This window comes from Canis lupus, chromosome 32, assembly GCF_048164855.1.
Source record: "Canis lupus baileyi chromosome 32, mCanLup2.hap1, whole genome shotgun sequence".
Taxonomy (NCBI): domain Eukaryota; kingdom Metazoa; phylum Chordata; class Mammalia; order Carnivora; family Canidae; genus Canis; species Canis lupus.
In genome coordinates, this window is record NC_132869.1 from 25,498,047 (window position 1) to 25,514,144 (window position 16,098).

The following is a 16,098-nucleotide window of genomic DNA, read 5'->3' on the forward strand; positions in this document are numbered from 1 at the left end:
TCTTCCAAGAGTCACATATCAGTGAATTCCCTAAGGTAAGAGAGTTCAGATGCTGGGCCACCAAAACAAAAACAACCAAGGACAAAAGACGTCCATGATAGCCTTGCACAAATTATGGTTCATGGAATAACAACATCAATACAAAGCAGCAGGTTGTTAGAAATGCAGAATCTCAGGTCCTATTTTAGATCTGCAGAATCAAGATCTGTTTTCTAACAAGTAGCCAAGGTAATTTGTATGCACATTAAAGTTTTAGAAGTGTGCATTATACAACATGTACTTCTTCTTCATTTTCAAAGATCAGTCACCATTAGGCTCTATTTATCCACAGGGTTGCCAGATTTAATGCAGGATGCCCAATTAAATCTGAATTTTAGATCAAGAACAAATCATCTTTAGAATAAATATGTTCCATGAAATATTTGGTACATATTTATACTAAAAAAGTATTCCTTGTAGGGGCACCTGGGTGGCTCAGTGGTTGGGTGTTTGTCTTCAGCTCAGGTTGTGATCTGGGGTCTTGGGATCGAGTCCTGCATCAGGTTCCCCGCAGGGAGCCTGCTTCTCCCTCCACTTCTCCCTCTGCCTATGTCTCTGCCTCTCTCTGCCTCTCACGAGTAAGTAAAATCTTTAAAAAATTATTCCTTGTATACTTGAAATTCAAATATAACAGTATTTATTTAGCAATCATAATCATCACAAAAGTCTTTTACCACAACGTTCAAAAATTAGCAGAAAGAAAGGACATTATTGTTATTGCGTATAGGAAAGCATTTACACCAGTTTTCTATCTTGCCATGGTAGGCTCTAAGTATCCTGAGATCAGAACATCAAAATTCTATAAAGTTTCAAACCCACTTTGAGTTCTCCTTATAAGCATTTAATGCTTAGGATTCCCCCCGCCTATAATATGAAGGTGAATGTTCTGTTAACCCTGAATATTAACTGTTCTTTAGGGTGAGTTAATTTTTTTTATCACACCTATGAATTGCAACTAACTTCATATAATGAGTTTTGACCAATAGCACCTTTATCCCACAGAACCTGACCACATGAACTGAGTAAATAAGGGCAATGAGTGATGACATCACCATTGGCTTCCCTCTGAAAACTGCTATTATAATTTCATTTTCTTCCTAAAGGAAAGAGCTTTCAAACATTCTGCCTCAGAAAGAGGCAGATCATATCATCTACCAATTGAAATTAGAAGCATCCCATTCAAAAATTAAAGAAAACTTTTAGTATTCCAAGATGTATACCAATTGTATTTATTGGAAGATGTTTTAAGTCACTTTAACATTTTAGCCAGTCCAAATATTTCCAATCAGCCAAATAGGGAATTTGGGGTGATTGGGATATGGTGACTCTCTTTTTATAACCTTTTGCATAATTATCAGTGAGCCAACCAATACAGTTTATCAACAAAAATCTTCCATTTATCATACTCTCATCAAGTCTTACCTTATCCTCTTGCCTAGTAATTAAGTGTCCAGGGACTGTGAAAGGGATTGCAGTTCCAAGAAGTGGAATATCCTTAGGGGGTGATGAGTGTTAGGGACTAAAATAAATAGTGTTCCCCCACAGTGATTTTATATTATATTTGCGGCTACCTTTTAATTAATTGTTTGCAAACTCCACCCTAGAGTTAGATATATATAATAGCTGAATGATATGTCATGATTTATAGGCCTAGCCATAAATATACCTATTGATTAGCCTTTATTTAAACAATAAATAATAGAAAAAAACATTTAGGGGCAGCCCAGGTGGTTTTAACAAATCAATTGAATGAGAAGTAGGGGGAAGTCATAGATTAAAATATTTAACACATTACACAATTCACTCTATGGATCTTATTTGGATCTCAATTTTTAAAAAGATTATTTATTTATTTATTTATTTGAGAGAGAGAATGGGGTGGGGGGCAGAGGGAGAGGGAATCTCAAGCAGACTCTCTGTTGAATGCAGAGACCAAGATAGGGCTTGATACCAAGATCGGGAGATCATGACCCCGAGATCATGACCTATGCCAAATTAAGAATCAGATGCTTAACTGACTAAACCACCCAGGTGCCCCAAATTTGGATCTCAATTTAAACAGATCAACTACAGGTTGGCCCTTGAACAACATCGGTTTGAACTGTGGGGGTTCACTTATATAAGTGGAATTTTTTTGAATAAATACTGTATATGTATTTTTCTTATAATTTTCTTAATAACATTTTCTTTTCTCTAGCTTGCTTTATTATAGTGTACAATATATAATACCTATAATGTACAAAATATGTGTTGGTCTACTGTCTTAGGTTATCAGTAAGACTTCCAGTCAACAGTAAACTCCTAGTAGTTAAGTTTTGGGGGATTCAAAGTAATAGGTAGATTTTCAACTATGTGCAAGTTGGCACTCCTAAACTCCACAGTATTCGAGTTTCAACTATATGATTAAAAAATTCATGAGACAATTGGGGTGAATTTTATTTGAAATCATTATGTTGAAGAGATATCTACATTTCCATGCTCATTGTAGCATTATTCACAATATTCATCTACATTCAGTTACTTTCTGAATATTTTATGATATTAAAGCATTTTTATAAACACTGGAGATGTGTTGATGATTTTGTCATTATAGTTCAAAGAAGCATTCTATTTTTTTATATATAAGCATTTTGAATGATTTGTGGATGACCTATTTAATGTTTGCTTCAAATTCATCTGGAGGTGGGGATGCTTGAATAATTGTTGAAACCACATGGTAGGTTCAAGGGCACTGATTATACTATTCTATCTACCTTTGTAGATGTTTGAAAATGTCTATTAAATAATTAGGTTTTAAAATGGTGTTTAGAGTATGATATGAATTTTGAGTTTGTCATATAAATGCAGATAATTAGTTCCCATTTGAACATATGTCCTCACCCACTCCCACTTTCTTACCCATTACCAGATCATCCCAATGTTTCCAATAGTTCTTTTAAGTCCTCTATACATAACCTATCTGCAAATCGGTTTAGTTCTATAGACAGAGCAAAAACCAACATACAGGGATCCCTGGGTGGCTCAGCGGTTTGGTGCCTGCCTTTGGCCCAGGGCGCGATCCTGGAGACCTGGGATCGAGTCCTACGTTGGGCTCCTGGTGCATGGAGCCTGCTTCTCCCTCTGCCTGTGTCTCTGCCTCTCTCTCTCTCTCTGTGTAACTATCATAAAAAACAAAACAAAAAAAAAAAAACCATACTGATGAGCCAGTTGCATTCTTTATTCCTTCCTGGGACCAATACTTTTTGAGATGGTCAGGAATAGAAGACTGATCTGTAGTGAAGAGACCCCTTCTTCTCCAAGAGAAGTTAACGGATCCTTTGGGGATGAGCTTATGATTTTGATCTCATTATAATTGTGAGCTTCATTCAGGTGTAACTGACGGTCACACAAGTCAATACAGGAGTACTTTGGGAGAGCCAACTTAGAGAGTTTTTACCTATAGATTAGTGCTTCTGTTCCTACAGAGCTCATCAAAAAACAAATCAGAGCACTTTTGATTCAACAAATGAATGTAATGAAGCTGTGTTTCTAAGAAAACCGCATTATCGGGTTAAAAGAGAAATGAAATACTAATCCACTTGTTCAAATAAAAATGTTGCTGAAGAAAATGGAAGTGTATTCTAGATGATTATTAATGCTTTCATTTTCACTTTCTTTAATCCTAGCCTAGTCATATCTAAAGACTAAATACAACCCTAAAATAAAGAATACTTATATCTTTGCCAGTTTTAATCCCATCAAACATAGCTTATTAAAAATAAAGTAAAATCAAGATAGAAATAGAAATTAGAAATAGAGTTGGAAAAGAGGAGCCAAAGACTTGGGGAATAATGAGCCAGTCCCATCTAGTATTTTCCTCAGGTTTCATTCCCAACTCTGGAAGAAGTAAAAGATGTTTAAAATATTCAATGGCATTCTTTTATCATGCTACTGAATATAGTTTGAAAGCTTAAGGTGATATGTTTAAAGATTAGAAACAATAAAAAAAATCCTGTAGGCTTATAATGCAAATGAAACAGGAAAAATTATAGTAAGATATTTTGGATTTAGAGAAGAATGTGCCAATCACCAAAATTTAATGTTTAATTGCATAAAAATGCTGGTGAAGTGAAATTAGAAATTCAACAGATGGTCCTAAAATAAAATATTTCTGCAGTATATGAGAACAATTGTTCTCTAACTCCTCTCAAATGAAAGTGCAGATAATTAAGTGCAATCTAAATCATCCAATCCAAGTCAATCAATTCATTTATCAAACACTCAGGGGAATGAACTCAAGACAAGGCAACTTTCACTGGAAATACAATTTCTCATTTAATTAATAAACAATTACTGAGGGATTACTGGGGTTAGACAGAAGATACAGTTATTAATAAGAAAAGGAGACTCTAGCCTTTTCCCCTGAAGAGTCCTTAGTTGAGAGAAACTAATGGCACATATACCTAAGACCTTGAGAATATTGACTATGCATTCTCCTGATTTTTTCATAAATGTTAAAATAAGCAGGCCATTTATCATACTAGATTGAATTTGCCTAAGATACCAATGACTTATAAGAAAAAATTCATAGGATCTGACACGTGGTGAAAGCTGAACTTGGCATCTCACCTCTTCCTGGACTTTTCACCAGCAATAACATTTGCTTTTAGCAACCATTTCAAAACAGTTTATGGATCCACACTATTCCTTTCAGCATTGCTCTACCTTGCTAAGTACATTTTCCCAGTGGTCTTTATCTTTTCAAAGTAAATACACACTGGCAATTCATTTCATATTCATCTTTATTGTCCTGAGGCATTAAAGACCTCATAGAATCACCATTCTAGGGTGCTGTTTCTCCAACTTTAGTCTACAACAGAATCACAGAAAGGACTGTGAAAAATAGATTGCTAGCCCTACCCTCAGAGTTTCTAAGGATGGAGTCCAAGCATTTGCATTTCAAATGAACTGCGAGGAGAACCTGAGGCTACTGGTCCAAGGACCACACTTTGTTGTTGTTGTTTTATTTTTTTCCTCTCTTTCTATTTTAAGTAATCTCTATACCCAACATGGGGCTCAAACTCACCACCCTGAGATCAAAAGTCATGGTGCTCTACTGACTGAGCCAGCTGGGTGCCCCTCTGGGACCACACTTTGAAAACCACTCTTCTAAGTGCTATGTGTCTGCGCTTATTTTCAGAAGTTAGAATGCTGAGGTCACAAGAAGAGTTGAGGAAGCCAAAAAAGAATTTTCTTACTCCTGTGAATATTTCAGGCCTGGCTCTGTATGTTCATATATTTAAGGCCAATGTCTTCCTTTCTGGAAGGTTCTAATACCAAATGTCTTTTTAAGTCAGGTAGCTCCGAACACACATGTGCTCATACAACAGGATGGAAGTCAGCTTACATATTTAGAGGGATGTGCAAGCTACAATCACAGGTTAATGATTAATTATTTCCAAAATAGATCATGAGATAAAAAACAGAGAACAGAGAATTCTTCCTATAACACATGTAATAAGTGACTCCTTACTCCTACAAAGTAAAACTTCTACATACTAAAAACCTAAGTACGAGAGGGCTGTACATAATTATAATAGAGAAGGAATGGCTCTTCTTAAAATAGTTGTTGAGAGTGTTATCAACTCCAAACACCAGGTTGTCTTTCCAGGTGATAAAAAATGAGCTTGTCACTGATAGTAACAGAATCTTTTAAAATCTTAACCTCTAAATTTAGATTTCTCCCGATTATCCTCATTTTCTTTCATCTCCTACTTGTCTTTCTTGATTATTGAGCATTTGTTCTTTAATACAGTGAACTGAATGAAAGAATTAAGTAATTTAATATAGATATCTAATTCAGAGCATTGCATTCAACAAATGATTGGGAATAATCCTATAGCCAACTGGAAAAAATAAGCTGAATCCCTACCACACTCCTTACATCAAAGTAAATTCTAATAGGTTGAAGATTTAAACACAAATAAGTTAAACTACTAGTCCTAGAAAAGAATTATGAGTGAATTTTATTTTATTTTTATAATCACAAAGGGAGATAGACATTCCTAAGTATGATATACACCTCAGATGCCCATACAAGATGAATACGTTGACTACATAAATGTGGAATGTCTTCAGTCCCTGTTGGTAGTATACATCAGTTTTCAAACTTTTATTCCAAGCAAAGTTTAAATGGGTAGAGCAGAATAAATAGTCTGATGTTTGTCAGCTTTCCCAAGACAGTTCTATTAGTTGGTCTAGTTTCTGGACACCTCCTCTTCAAATACACGGCAAAGACACATTCCAAAAGAGGCATTTAGTGTTTGTGATGCTTTTCCTCATGGTAGTGAATAAATGACATTTGATGTAAAAGGTATGTATATTGAATTTAACTATATTCAAAAGAGAATATAATACTTAAGATTCTTTGCTAAAAGTTCAGAGGACACTAATATATATATATATTTCTTAGATTTTATTTATTTATTCATGAGAGACAGAGAGAGAGTGAGAGAGAGAGAGGCAGAGGTACAGGCAGAGAGAGAAGCAGGCTCCATGCAGGGAGCCTAATGTGGTACTTGATCCTGGGACTCCGGGATCACACCCTGAGCCAAAGGCAGACACTCAACTGCTGAGCCATCCAGGCATCCCAGAGGACACTAATATTTTCAAAATGCTTTAGAAATGTTGAGAAAATAGAAAGTAAAAATTGTGTGTGTTTTTGCAGGTGATGCCTCTGTGTATTCTTTTTTTCTTTTTAAGATTATTTATATATTTGAGAGGCGGGGGAGAGGTGAGAGGCTGAGGGAGATAGAATCTCACTCAGACTCTGCACTGAGAGCAGAACCTATCTTGGGGCTCAATCCCCAGGACCCACAGATCATGGTCTGAGCTGAAACTAAGAGTCGGACACCCAAGCACTCTGATTCCCCTGTGTGTTCTATTTGACCCAGTTAGGCATATCTCTTTATCCCTAACTCACATGGACTGAAACCAGAGAAAAGCAGTATTTGGTTTAATAATGATTAATATAAAGCTATTTTAAAGAAACTCCTGGGGGAGCCTGGCTGGCTCAGCCCGAGGAGCATGCTCTTGATCTCAGGGCTATAAGTTTAACTTTGTGTTGGGTGTAGAGACTGCTTAAAAATAAAAAATTGTAAAAAAAAAAAAAAAAAAAAAGACACTTCGAAATCACTAATTCATTTAGCAAATATTTTTTCTTTGAAATATTTGAAGTCCTTGTTCCACTGCCCTCTAGCTTCCAGTATTGTTGTTAAACAGTTGTTGAACGTCATTTGAGTGTTAGTCCTTGTTATCTGTCCTGTTTTATATTCTCTCTGGAAGCTTTAAGGTCTACTTTTGTCTTCTGTGTGCTCAAACTTCTTGATCACAGGCTTTGGTATAGATCTATTTTTATCCATTGTGGTAGGCTCTTGGTGAACCCATTTAATTTGGTAACTCATGTACTTCGGTTCCGGAAATTTTTCTTAGATAGTTTCATAGATGACTATCCCCATACACCCCCTTAAACCTCCCTTCTCATTTTGGAGGTCTTATGATTTGGATTTTGAATTTCTTGAACTAGCCCTTTCTTTTTGTTCTGCATTCTAGGGAATTTTCTCAACTTTTTCTTCCAATCCTTTTATGAAGTTTATACTCTCCTATTTTCAAGTTTAAATGTCTAAATGTCTCACATGATAGTGGGTTCCCTTAAGTAATCTGATAATCCTTGGTCATCCACTCAGATTTAAGAATAAGGCAATAAACTGACTGCTGTGATTCTGAGTATACAGATGGGGATTTGTCAGTTGTAAATATATCTTAGAGTAATTTCTTCAGGTTCATAGTTAGGGAACTACCCACATCAGTATCTTCAGGTCTTTCCTTTTGGGCTGATCAGAGTCCATTTAGAAGGATCTTCTAATCTCCTCCTTGGAAGTTGAAAGCCTAGCTGCTCTGAATCTGGGAACCAAGTTGGTAAACTTATCTGGAGGTCTCAGCATCCAATACACAAATGTTGACTTAATTCTCTTACCCCTGAGATACATCCTGCTTCATCATATGCAGAGAATAAGTTTGCAGTATTTTTACCTCGGTAGGAGAGAGGCATTTGTTTGCCTCACTGCATGGAATTGGGAAGGGAATCTGGGGATCTGATTACTTCTTAAACAGACTGATAACCAATCCTCCTTATAGTATTATATCCTTTCCTCACTTCAAGAGAAAACTGAAACTGGCTAGTTATGAGTCTTTTGGTGACACTTCAGTATATATAGGTCTGGCTATTGATTTACCTCATTGCCCCCTTAAGATTCAGTTTCAATAGTCTGCTACATCTTTTATCATTTTTCTGCTTTTCCAGCTAACAGCCTCCTCAAATTTTGTTGCCATTGTCTCATCTTCGGATTCCCATGATTTCAATACTTAAAAAGTCATTTTATGTTATGACATGATTTACTTTAACATGAGAATGGAAAAGTGGGAGCAAAGATAGATGAAGAATCCATAATTTTTAAAGGTGGGTGATTAAGTACACAGAGGTTCTTAACAATACCTTTTTTTTATACTTGAAGCTTTCTATAATAAAAATATTTTTTAAAAATCCCTTTACTGTTTTCTTAGTGTGATATTAGGAAGGAGAGAACTTTAGAGCAAGTGTTAAGCTGCCATCTCTACCTAGAAGCACAGAACTATTCATTTTTCAATAATTATTTAGCGAGCATCAACTATGTACAAGGCATTGTGCCAAGATACATACAGGAATATGGGAAAGAATTATTTTACTTGGTTGACTATACTAAGTTCTAAAAAATTAAAATCTGTAGCTATCTAGGTTTGATGTTTTAGAGTGTTTGACAGTATTTTTTTTTCCTTTTCTGGCTCCGAATTTGTCTTGATTTTGGTATAAATGTATACTTTTATGAAATATGAAAGAAAGAATCCTAAAGGGGAAGAAGACATTGATATAAGATGGACCATTAGAGGATATCTCAAGTCTGAAAATAGCATTCATACAAGCCATTTAATGGCTTAAACAATAAATTACAGTAACAAGGAATAGAGAACTCTTTTTACCAATGAACAGAGAGAAAAGGTAAAATTCTCCAACGGATTCTTACAAGAGGATAGAAGAGAATGAAGAAAGTGAACTTTTGATGACTAGTAGAATATGGTTTATAATCCAGTGGAAAATCTTGGCTTTTAGTTCATCAGTGATCAAAGTGTCATGAACTGAAGGTAATACTTACAAAACTAATTGTTACATAAAACTGTTCCCTTTAGTCCCAAGAAGATAGCTGTGGAAAAGAAAGTAAGAACTCCTAGCTGCTCTCCTGTGGACTCCAAGGGAGTGCATTACCCTTCAAACTTGGTTCTAGTTAGATTTTGCTACGAGGCCACTCACTCCATCTAGATAGCAACTTGCCATTTGACTTGATTAGTGCTTTTCTCTTTCCTCCTCCTTTTCCTTCTATGAACTTTCTAGAATACTTCCTTCTAAATCAGGGGCCAAGTTCAAGCCAATCTCTCAAGGAAGCAAAGCCCACTGCCTTGGTTACCTTTTCTTTTCTTTTTTTTTTTTTTGGTTACCTTTTCTTTTGACTGTAAAAGTTTCTCTGGGCAACTCAGATCTCCCTCATAAAATTGTGTATGCGTTTTTGAGTGTAGGGTTGGGGCCCTTAGAAAGTGGGAACTGAAACTTTGTTGACAGAATTGTTGAGTCTGCCCAGTGGCAGGCTAAGGTGAATGGACAGGGAAATAAAATATATCAGACTACAACATTCTTGAGGCAGGATAGGTTTGAGATTTTCTGTTCCTTGCAGCATTCAGCACCAACTGCACATGTTAGAAATGTTCATTACATTTCAATATTGATTGATATTAATTTACACTATAGATATAGTACTCTAAATTATCACTGAGTTTGTATTATTAGTTGTTTTTCCCTGAGCTTTTCAACAAAGCCTTCTGGCTTCCTAGCAAGGTCAGCAAAGGCCTAGAAATTAGTTACAAGAGACACAAAACTGTGATTTTTATATTCTGCCTTCCATATATGTCTGAGTATTACAGGAAAAATCCATTGGTGGGAATAATATTCCTTTATTAAAAATGATACATGCAAAAACTACATAACATGAAAAACAAATTCATGTTATAATGTCAAATGATGGGTGGATTTAATTCTAGCCTCCCTTTTCTGAGCATAATGTTAGGTGCATGGTACAGACAGACACATGGCAATCCTACTGCTCAAGGAGTATATAATATAAAGAGAAAATAAAGTATAAGACAGTTTGGGCCATAACAGATGTGAAAAACTTCAGTCATTTCTTCAAGGGAGTGAGGGAGCCCTGAGGCTGAGGGTTTGGGAAGGGTTTGGGAAGATAGCTATTTCTTCTTCTGAATTAGTTATAGAAGAAACTAGTTCTCCTTCCCCTTCTTCTTTTTTTTTTTTTTTTTTGAAAACACCATAAATCCTTCAGGTGGGCTTACATTCTCCTTTTCCCAATATTTCTCTTCAGTTTTACCACTGAGTGATGGAATTTTATCCTTAGAAGGGGCCCTGAAAGTTCTAGTCAGACTTCCCATCTAATGTTTAGTATGTCTTTGCTACAAAAAATGGCCATTGGGTATATTAGTTAGAACACACTAGATTACAAATAGAAAACTAATCCGATTGGTTTCATCAATGAAGGTAGATCTGGGTTCGGAGGCATTTCATCAGAGTCTCAAAAACATCATCAGAGATCACCTCTCTTTTTTTTTTAAAAAAAGATTTTATTCATTTATTCATGAGAAACAGAGAAGGGGGGGTGCAGAGACACAGGCAGAGGGAGAAGCAGGCTCCATGCAGGGAATCCAATGTGGGACTCGATCTGGGGTCTCCAGGATCATACCCTGGATGGAAGGCGGCACCAAACCGCTGAGCCACCGGGGCGGCCCAGAGATCGTATCTCTGCTTTCTGCATGCCTGCTTTATTTAACCAAGCTGGACCTTTTGCTTGGAAGACAGCTGCCCACACAATCCAGGGGCTCCTTAATTTTTTTTTTCCATACAACATTTTGGTGATATTCCTTCATTTTTTATTATTGTTATGCTTCCTGACTTTTGGAATACATGCAGAAAGAGAAGGTTGCCGATGAACTTCTCTTGGAATACGTGAAATAGACAAAAACTTCCCCAAAAGGCCACAGTAAAATTGCTCCTCTCATTGTCCCAAATTGTGTCATGCCCACTGCCAACCAGTGACTGTGGCAGGGATGGGACTATGGCTGCTTTTTTTAGGTTGGCATTATGCTAATTTGCTTATATTGGAACCATATGCTCCACCATGCAGCCAGGGCAGGGATGTGACGGCTAAAAACAAGGGGAGGGGGGGTGTTAACCTAGATAAGGGAGAGTGGGTAATGGAGAAGCAACCACAGGACTTGGCCCAAGGTCCAAGGTGTGCCCATTGACAACCATGGGAACCCCCAGCCCCAAGCAAGAGTTGCCTTCTCCCTCTGGACAGCTTGGGTTGCAATAAAGCACAACTGCAAATTTGCAGCTGAATCTCCCTCCTTGCTTCCATGCAAGTCTGGGCTTCACTGACTCCTTCTGGCCATGTTGTTGCCGTCAAGGCGTTGGCTGCTTCCTTCAATTTGTTACCTTGGACTTGTCTTCTAAGTTTCTTCTGCTGGCCCTTTACTGCTCTTTACTGCGCTCACCGAGCCCCTGGCTTAAACAGTGGCTGCCATTGGAGAAAACCTCACTTCCATCCCCAACCTGGAAGGAATGGAAGTTTAGTTATTTCTTCGGGCCAAGTTCGGAACTTGGGCCAAGACAGGGGCTGCGCAAGCAAACCTCCCTGGGCCATCTCTACAAAATGAAGGCACTGGCTTGATCCGTTTCCAGGAGCTCGTCCCGCTGTCCAGGTCGGTGGCCCCGAACGGGAAGGACTCGCGTGGGAAGAGGTGACTGCGGATGCAGGCGGGCTTGTGTGGGTGGCGTGTCTGGGCGGCCGGAGCCCACACCGCTTTGTGCAGTCGCAGGGGGCGTCGGGCCCCTTCTCCCGCGTTCCGCTCCGCACCGAAGGCGACCAGCTGCACCGACTCGGGCGCGGGCCCAGGTGGCTCGGTCTCCCTTCCCCACGCGCGCATCTTCCGCGCGGCGCAGCCTGTTGGGCCGGGACGTCCGGGCGGGGCCCGACCCGACCCGACCCGGCGTGCGGCGGGCGGCGGGCGGCGGGCGGCGTCCGGCGCGGCTCGCTCGGGACCCGCGGCTTCCAGGGCTCTGCGGCCTCGGGCTGGGCGGCCGCGGCGGCGGATCCAGATGCGCCCGCAGCTGCGCCCGCCCCGCGCCGCGCCGCGCCGCGCCGAGCCGCTCCGCCGCCCGAGGCAGAAGCGGGACCGGCCGGAGGAGGCGCCACGGCGCCTGCGGCCCTGCGCCCTCGGCGGGCGGCCCGGCCCTACTTCGCGGGGCGCCTCCGCGCGTCCCCCGCCCCTCCCCGGCGGCCCCGACTCCGTCCCGCCTCACCCCACCGCGGGCTTTGTCCACCGGCCGCGCGGCGGCCCCTCCCCGTTCCCGCCGGCTCCTCCCCGCCCCCTCCGCCGGCCCCACTTCCTCGGCGCAGGCGGCGGGAGCGGCCCGGGGACGAGAGGGTTAACCCGGGGCTCTTCCCGGCGCGGAGGGATCCGGAGCCGAGCCGAGCGCGGTGCTGAGGCCGCCTCAGCGAAAAAAATGTCCGCCTGAGGAGACCCACAAGTTCTATTCGGGGGGACCGCCAGCCCGCCCCGGGAGGAAGGGGCGGCCAGGCCCGAGAGCCGCCTCCCCCGCCCGGACCCGAGCGCTCGCGCGGGGCAAAGTGAGCCTTGCCGCCGGGCGGTGTGAGGGGAAGCCCGAGCCCGCTCTCCCGGCCGAAGTGAACTTTAATCGGGGAGGTTGGATGCGGACACGGGCGGCAGGTAATTGCGGCGGGGCGGGCGGGAGGGGCGCGCGCCGGCGGCGCTGGGGGCCGGGGGGGCGCCGCCGCGTCCCTGCCGGAGCCGCGGCGTCCCCGGCCCGCGCGCCAACTCCGCGCCCCTTTGTACGGGGGCGAGCCCGGGGTTCCCTCCAACTTGGGGCGCGGAGTGGGGGCGGAGGCGAGAGTCGCGGGCGGCCAGGCCCGCGGGCGGCGCGCTCGGCCTGCGCGGGGCCCCCTCGGCTCTCGGCGCCGGCTCCGGGGCGCGCGGGGGAGCGGGCTGCCGCGGCCGCCGCGCGGGGCTCATTGTTCGGCAGGTCCGGGGCTGGCCGGCCGCAGGCAGGGCGGCAAAAGTGGGAGGAGGCCGAGCCGGCGGCGGAGGGCGCCGGGCGAGCGCCGCACGAGTTGTTGGGGTTTGTATTTTCTTTCTACAAAGGCCCCTCGGGCGCGCGGGGGTTGCTTCCCGGCCCCCCGGGGCCCGCTGGGGACGTCCGGGCGGCGGCGGCGGCGGCGGCGGCGGCCGCGGGCCTGCGAGCGGCGCGTTCCCTGCAACTTGTCAGTTCTATTGTTGCCGAGCCAGTGAGTCACTTCGCATCTCCCCCCCTCGTCGCCGCTCCGCTCGCTGGACGCCCAGTCGCCCCCTCACCCCGCCCCTCGAGACCCCCGCCCGGCCGGGCGCCGCCGCGCCCCCCCGCCCCCGCCCCCGCCCCGGCCCCGGCCCCGGCCCCCGCCCCCGGCCCCGGCCCCGGCCCCGGCGGCCGCGCAGGGGTGGGGGCGCCGCGGAGGGGGCAGGGTTGGGCTCGGAAACTTGCGGGAGAGAGGCGGCGAGTTGCGGGAGCCGCGGCGACGCTCGCGGGCCGCGCGGAGGGAGGGACGCGTGGATCCGCCGCCCCGGCGCGGTGCTGGGCTCTCCTGCCCCCTGCCCGCGCGGCGGAGGGAGCGAGGGGGCAGCGGCCGTCAGCCCGCGGCTCCCGCGCCGGCCCTGCGCCCCTCCGCATCCCTCACACACTTTGGGCCTCGGTGGTCTCTCTGAGCCTGTTTCCTCTGCTCTAGGACCTGCTAGAAGTGGCCGAAGATGAATCCCCAGCAGCAGCGCATGGCCGCTATAGGGACCGACAAGGAGCTGAGCGACCTGCTGGACTTCAGTGCGGTAGGAGAGCTTTCCGCGGCATCTCGGGGTTCTGCTGAGGTTTACCAAAAAAAAAAAAAAGAGAGAAATAAGAAAAGGGGGGGGGGGGCGGAAAGCGACGTGGAGACTAGGCTGCGTGAACTCCATCTGCTTTGAGCAGTAGTTCTCAGGGCTGGAGTCCAGCTCCCCCAAGTTGGACACCTGAACTTTGATGTAATGTCTAGACTTGCAGATTTAAAACTTTAATGCCAGAGGGGTCATTTGATTTAACCAGTTAAAAGGAGAACAATGTAACCATGAGCTTGGGCTGAGTCACCCTCTGACCCTGATGATTGTTAGGGATTTTGAACTTTGTATGAAAAGAGAAAAATTATTCCCCCCCCCCCCCCCCCCCCCCCGCACTCCCCATTTCCCTCCCTAAGATGTGACAGAATTTATAATACCTGAAAGATGTCAGTTAGGGGAAAGCCAGTTAAAGGCTAGAATTTTCAGCCTTTTTGGCTGGACACTGTACATGTATTTTTATGCGTGTGTGTAAATGCGTGTGTGTACATACATAAGTACCTGTATGTTTATGAATCTCTTACCATGGGACATAATTGAATGACTTAAAAATAGCTGAAACCGAGGGCCTACTGTCTTTATCTCCACTGGGTTGAATTCCTTTATTAACTGTTGTTAAGAGGAAGGACCAATACCTACTTTATAAAACTGGGTTATAATGGATCCTTACTCTATGTAGTAGTTTCATTGGATGTAATTCTGACTGAACTGAATGGTAATGTAAATGTAATGAGATCTGTCTTAGAAATTGAAGACCATGGACAAAAATTTACAGTTTAAACTTAATAATCTTAGACTTTCTCATGAAAGTGACTGCGTTTTGAGAGCAGAATATAGCAACTATTTTCAAGTAGCTTTAGGACATAGTATATTAGCTTTTCTGGGTCTGAATGTATATCTTCAATTTTACCGTCACTTCCTTCTGAAATACAGTAACTGATGACTCTCGGTGGACTTTTGTTTACAAGGAGTCTCGGAGAATTTCAGGACTAACAAATGCATTTGGGTTATTTTGTAGATGTTTTCTCCACCTGTTAATAGTGGGAAAACCAGACCAACGACACTGGGAAGCAGTCAGTTCAGTGGATCAGGTAAGATGATATTTAAAATCGGAAACTCATATTTTGGTGATGTGATACGTTTTGGTAGAAAAATAGAAAGTATTTTAATATCTTCATGCCATTCTGTAGTGTCCATTTCAAATTAGAAGCAAAAGCAAGGCTCAAATGAGGACTGTTGCTTTCAGGATCCATTGATATTTCTGAGAATTTAAGCATTGATTTAAAATTTTTCTGTTTTCCGTGAATTTTTAAGTTGAATTTGTCTTGTTTGAGTACAAGGGATTATATCCTGCATCTATGTTTGGACAAGTACCGGAAGAAAACACTCTGTGGTCCATGTGTGGTCTTTTTTTTTTAATGTTTATTTACATATGTGTATTTTTAAGTTTTGCTAAAATTTCAGCCTTATTTGCATTATTGAACCTTTGGATTCTAAACAATTGGTGAAATAATGTAATTTGATATATGTGTATGGAAAGTGGAATTGAGTCAAGTAATAATCAGTAAGACTTAAAAGATGGTCATTCCCTTGGAAGTCTGCAGCAAATTAGCAATTTTGGGGACAGTTATGTTAAAGGACTGTTACAGATAAATGAATAGAGAGATTTATTTTCAAATGACATCTATTAGATGACTGAATTCCACATTCAGATTACATTAGGACAATGTTTCGAATAAGTTAGATTCCTATTCCTATACTGGTGCTGTGGTCTTTAAATTTACTTTATGTATATTTATAACTACTCTGTTCCATTATGAACACTTATCCCATATTTCTTAAATATGCATTTTTTTTGTTTTTCTAACTTATTTAAACTCATGTTTTCAAAAGTAAACAGTCCAGAAGCAAGATACATTACAGTGTTCAAAACCTAGGATTTTCTTTTAA

At 42.6% G+C, this 16,098-nt stretch overlaps 1 protein-coding gene across 10 annotated transcripts in view; it reads left to right on the forward strand.

Moving 5' to 3' along the window:
* Positions 1-11,639: 11,639 nt before the first annotated feature.
* Positions 11,640-16,098, forward strand: part of TCF12 (transcription factor 12) — a 373,993-nt gene continuing 369,534 nt past the window's right edge. For 7 of the 10 annotated variants that reach the window (XM_072808761.1, XM_072808764.1, XM_072808765.1 and 4 more), the window contains exons 1-3: positions 12,541-12,960; positions 14,010-14,106; positions 15,167-15,239. In XM_072808761.1, the coding sequence (XP_072664862.1) occupies positions 14,032-14,106; positions 15,167-15,239 (148 nt within the window). In that variant the 5' untranslated portion in view covers positions 12,541-12,960; positions 14,010-14,031. Of the gene's footprint in view, positions 11,932-12,540; positions 12,961-13,246; positions 13,370-14,009; positions 14,107-15,166; positions 15,240-16,098 lie in introns of those variants that run through there. The other 3 variants (XM_072808763.1, XM_072808770.1, XM_072808762.1) reach the window with 3 other exon arrangements.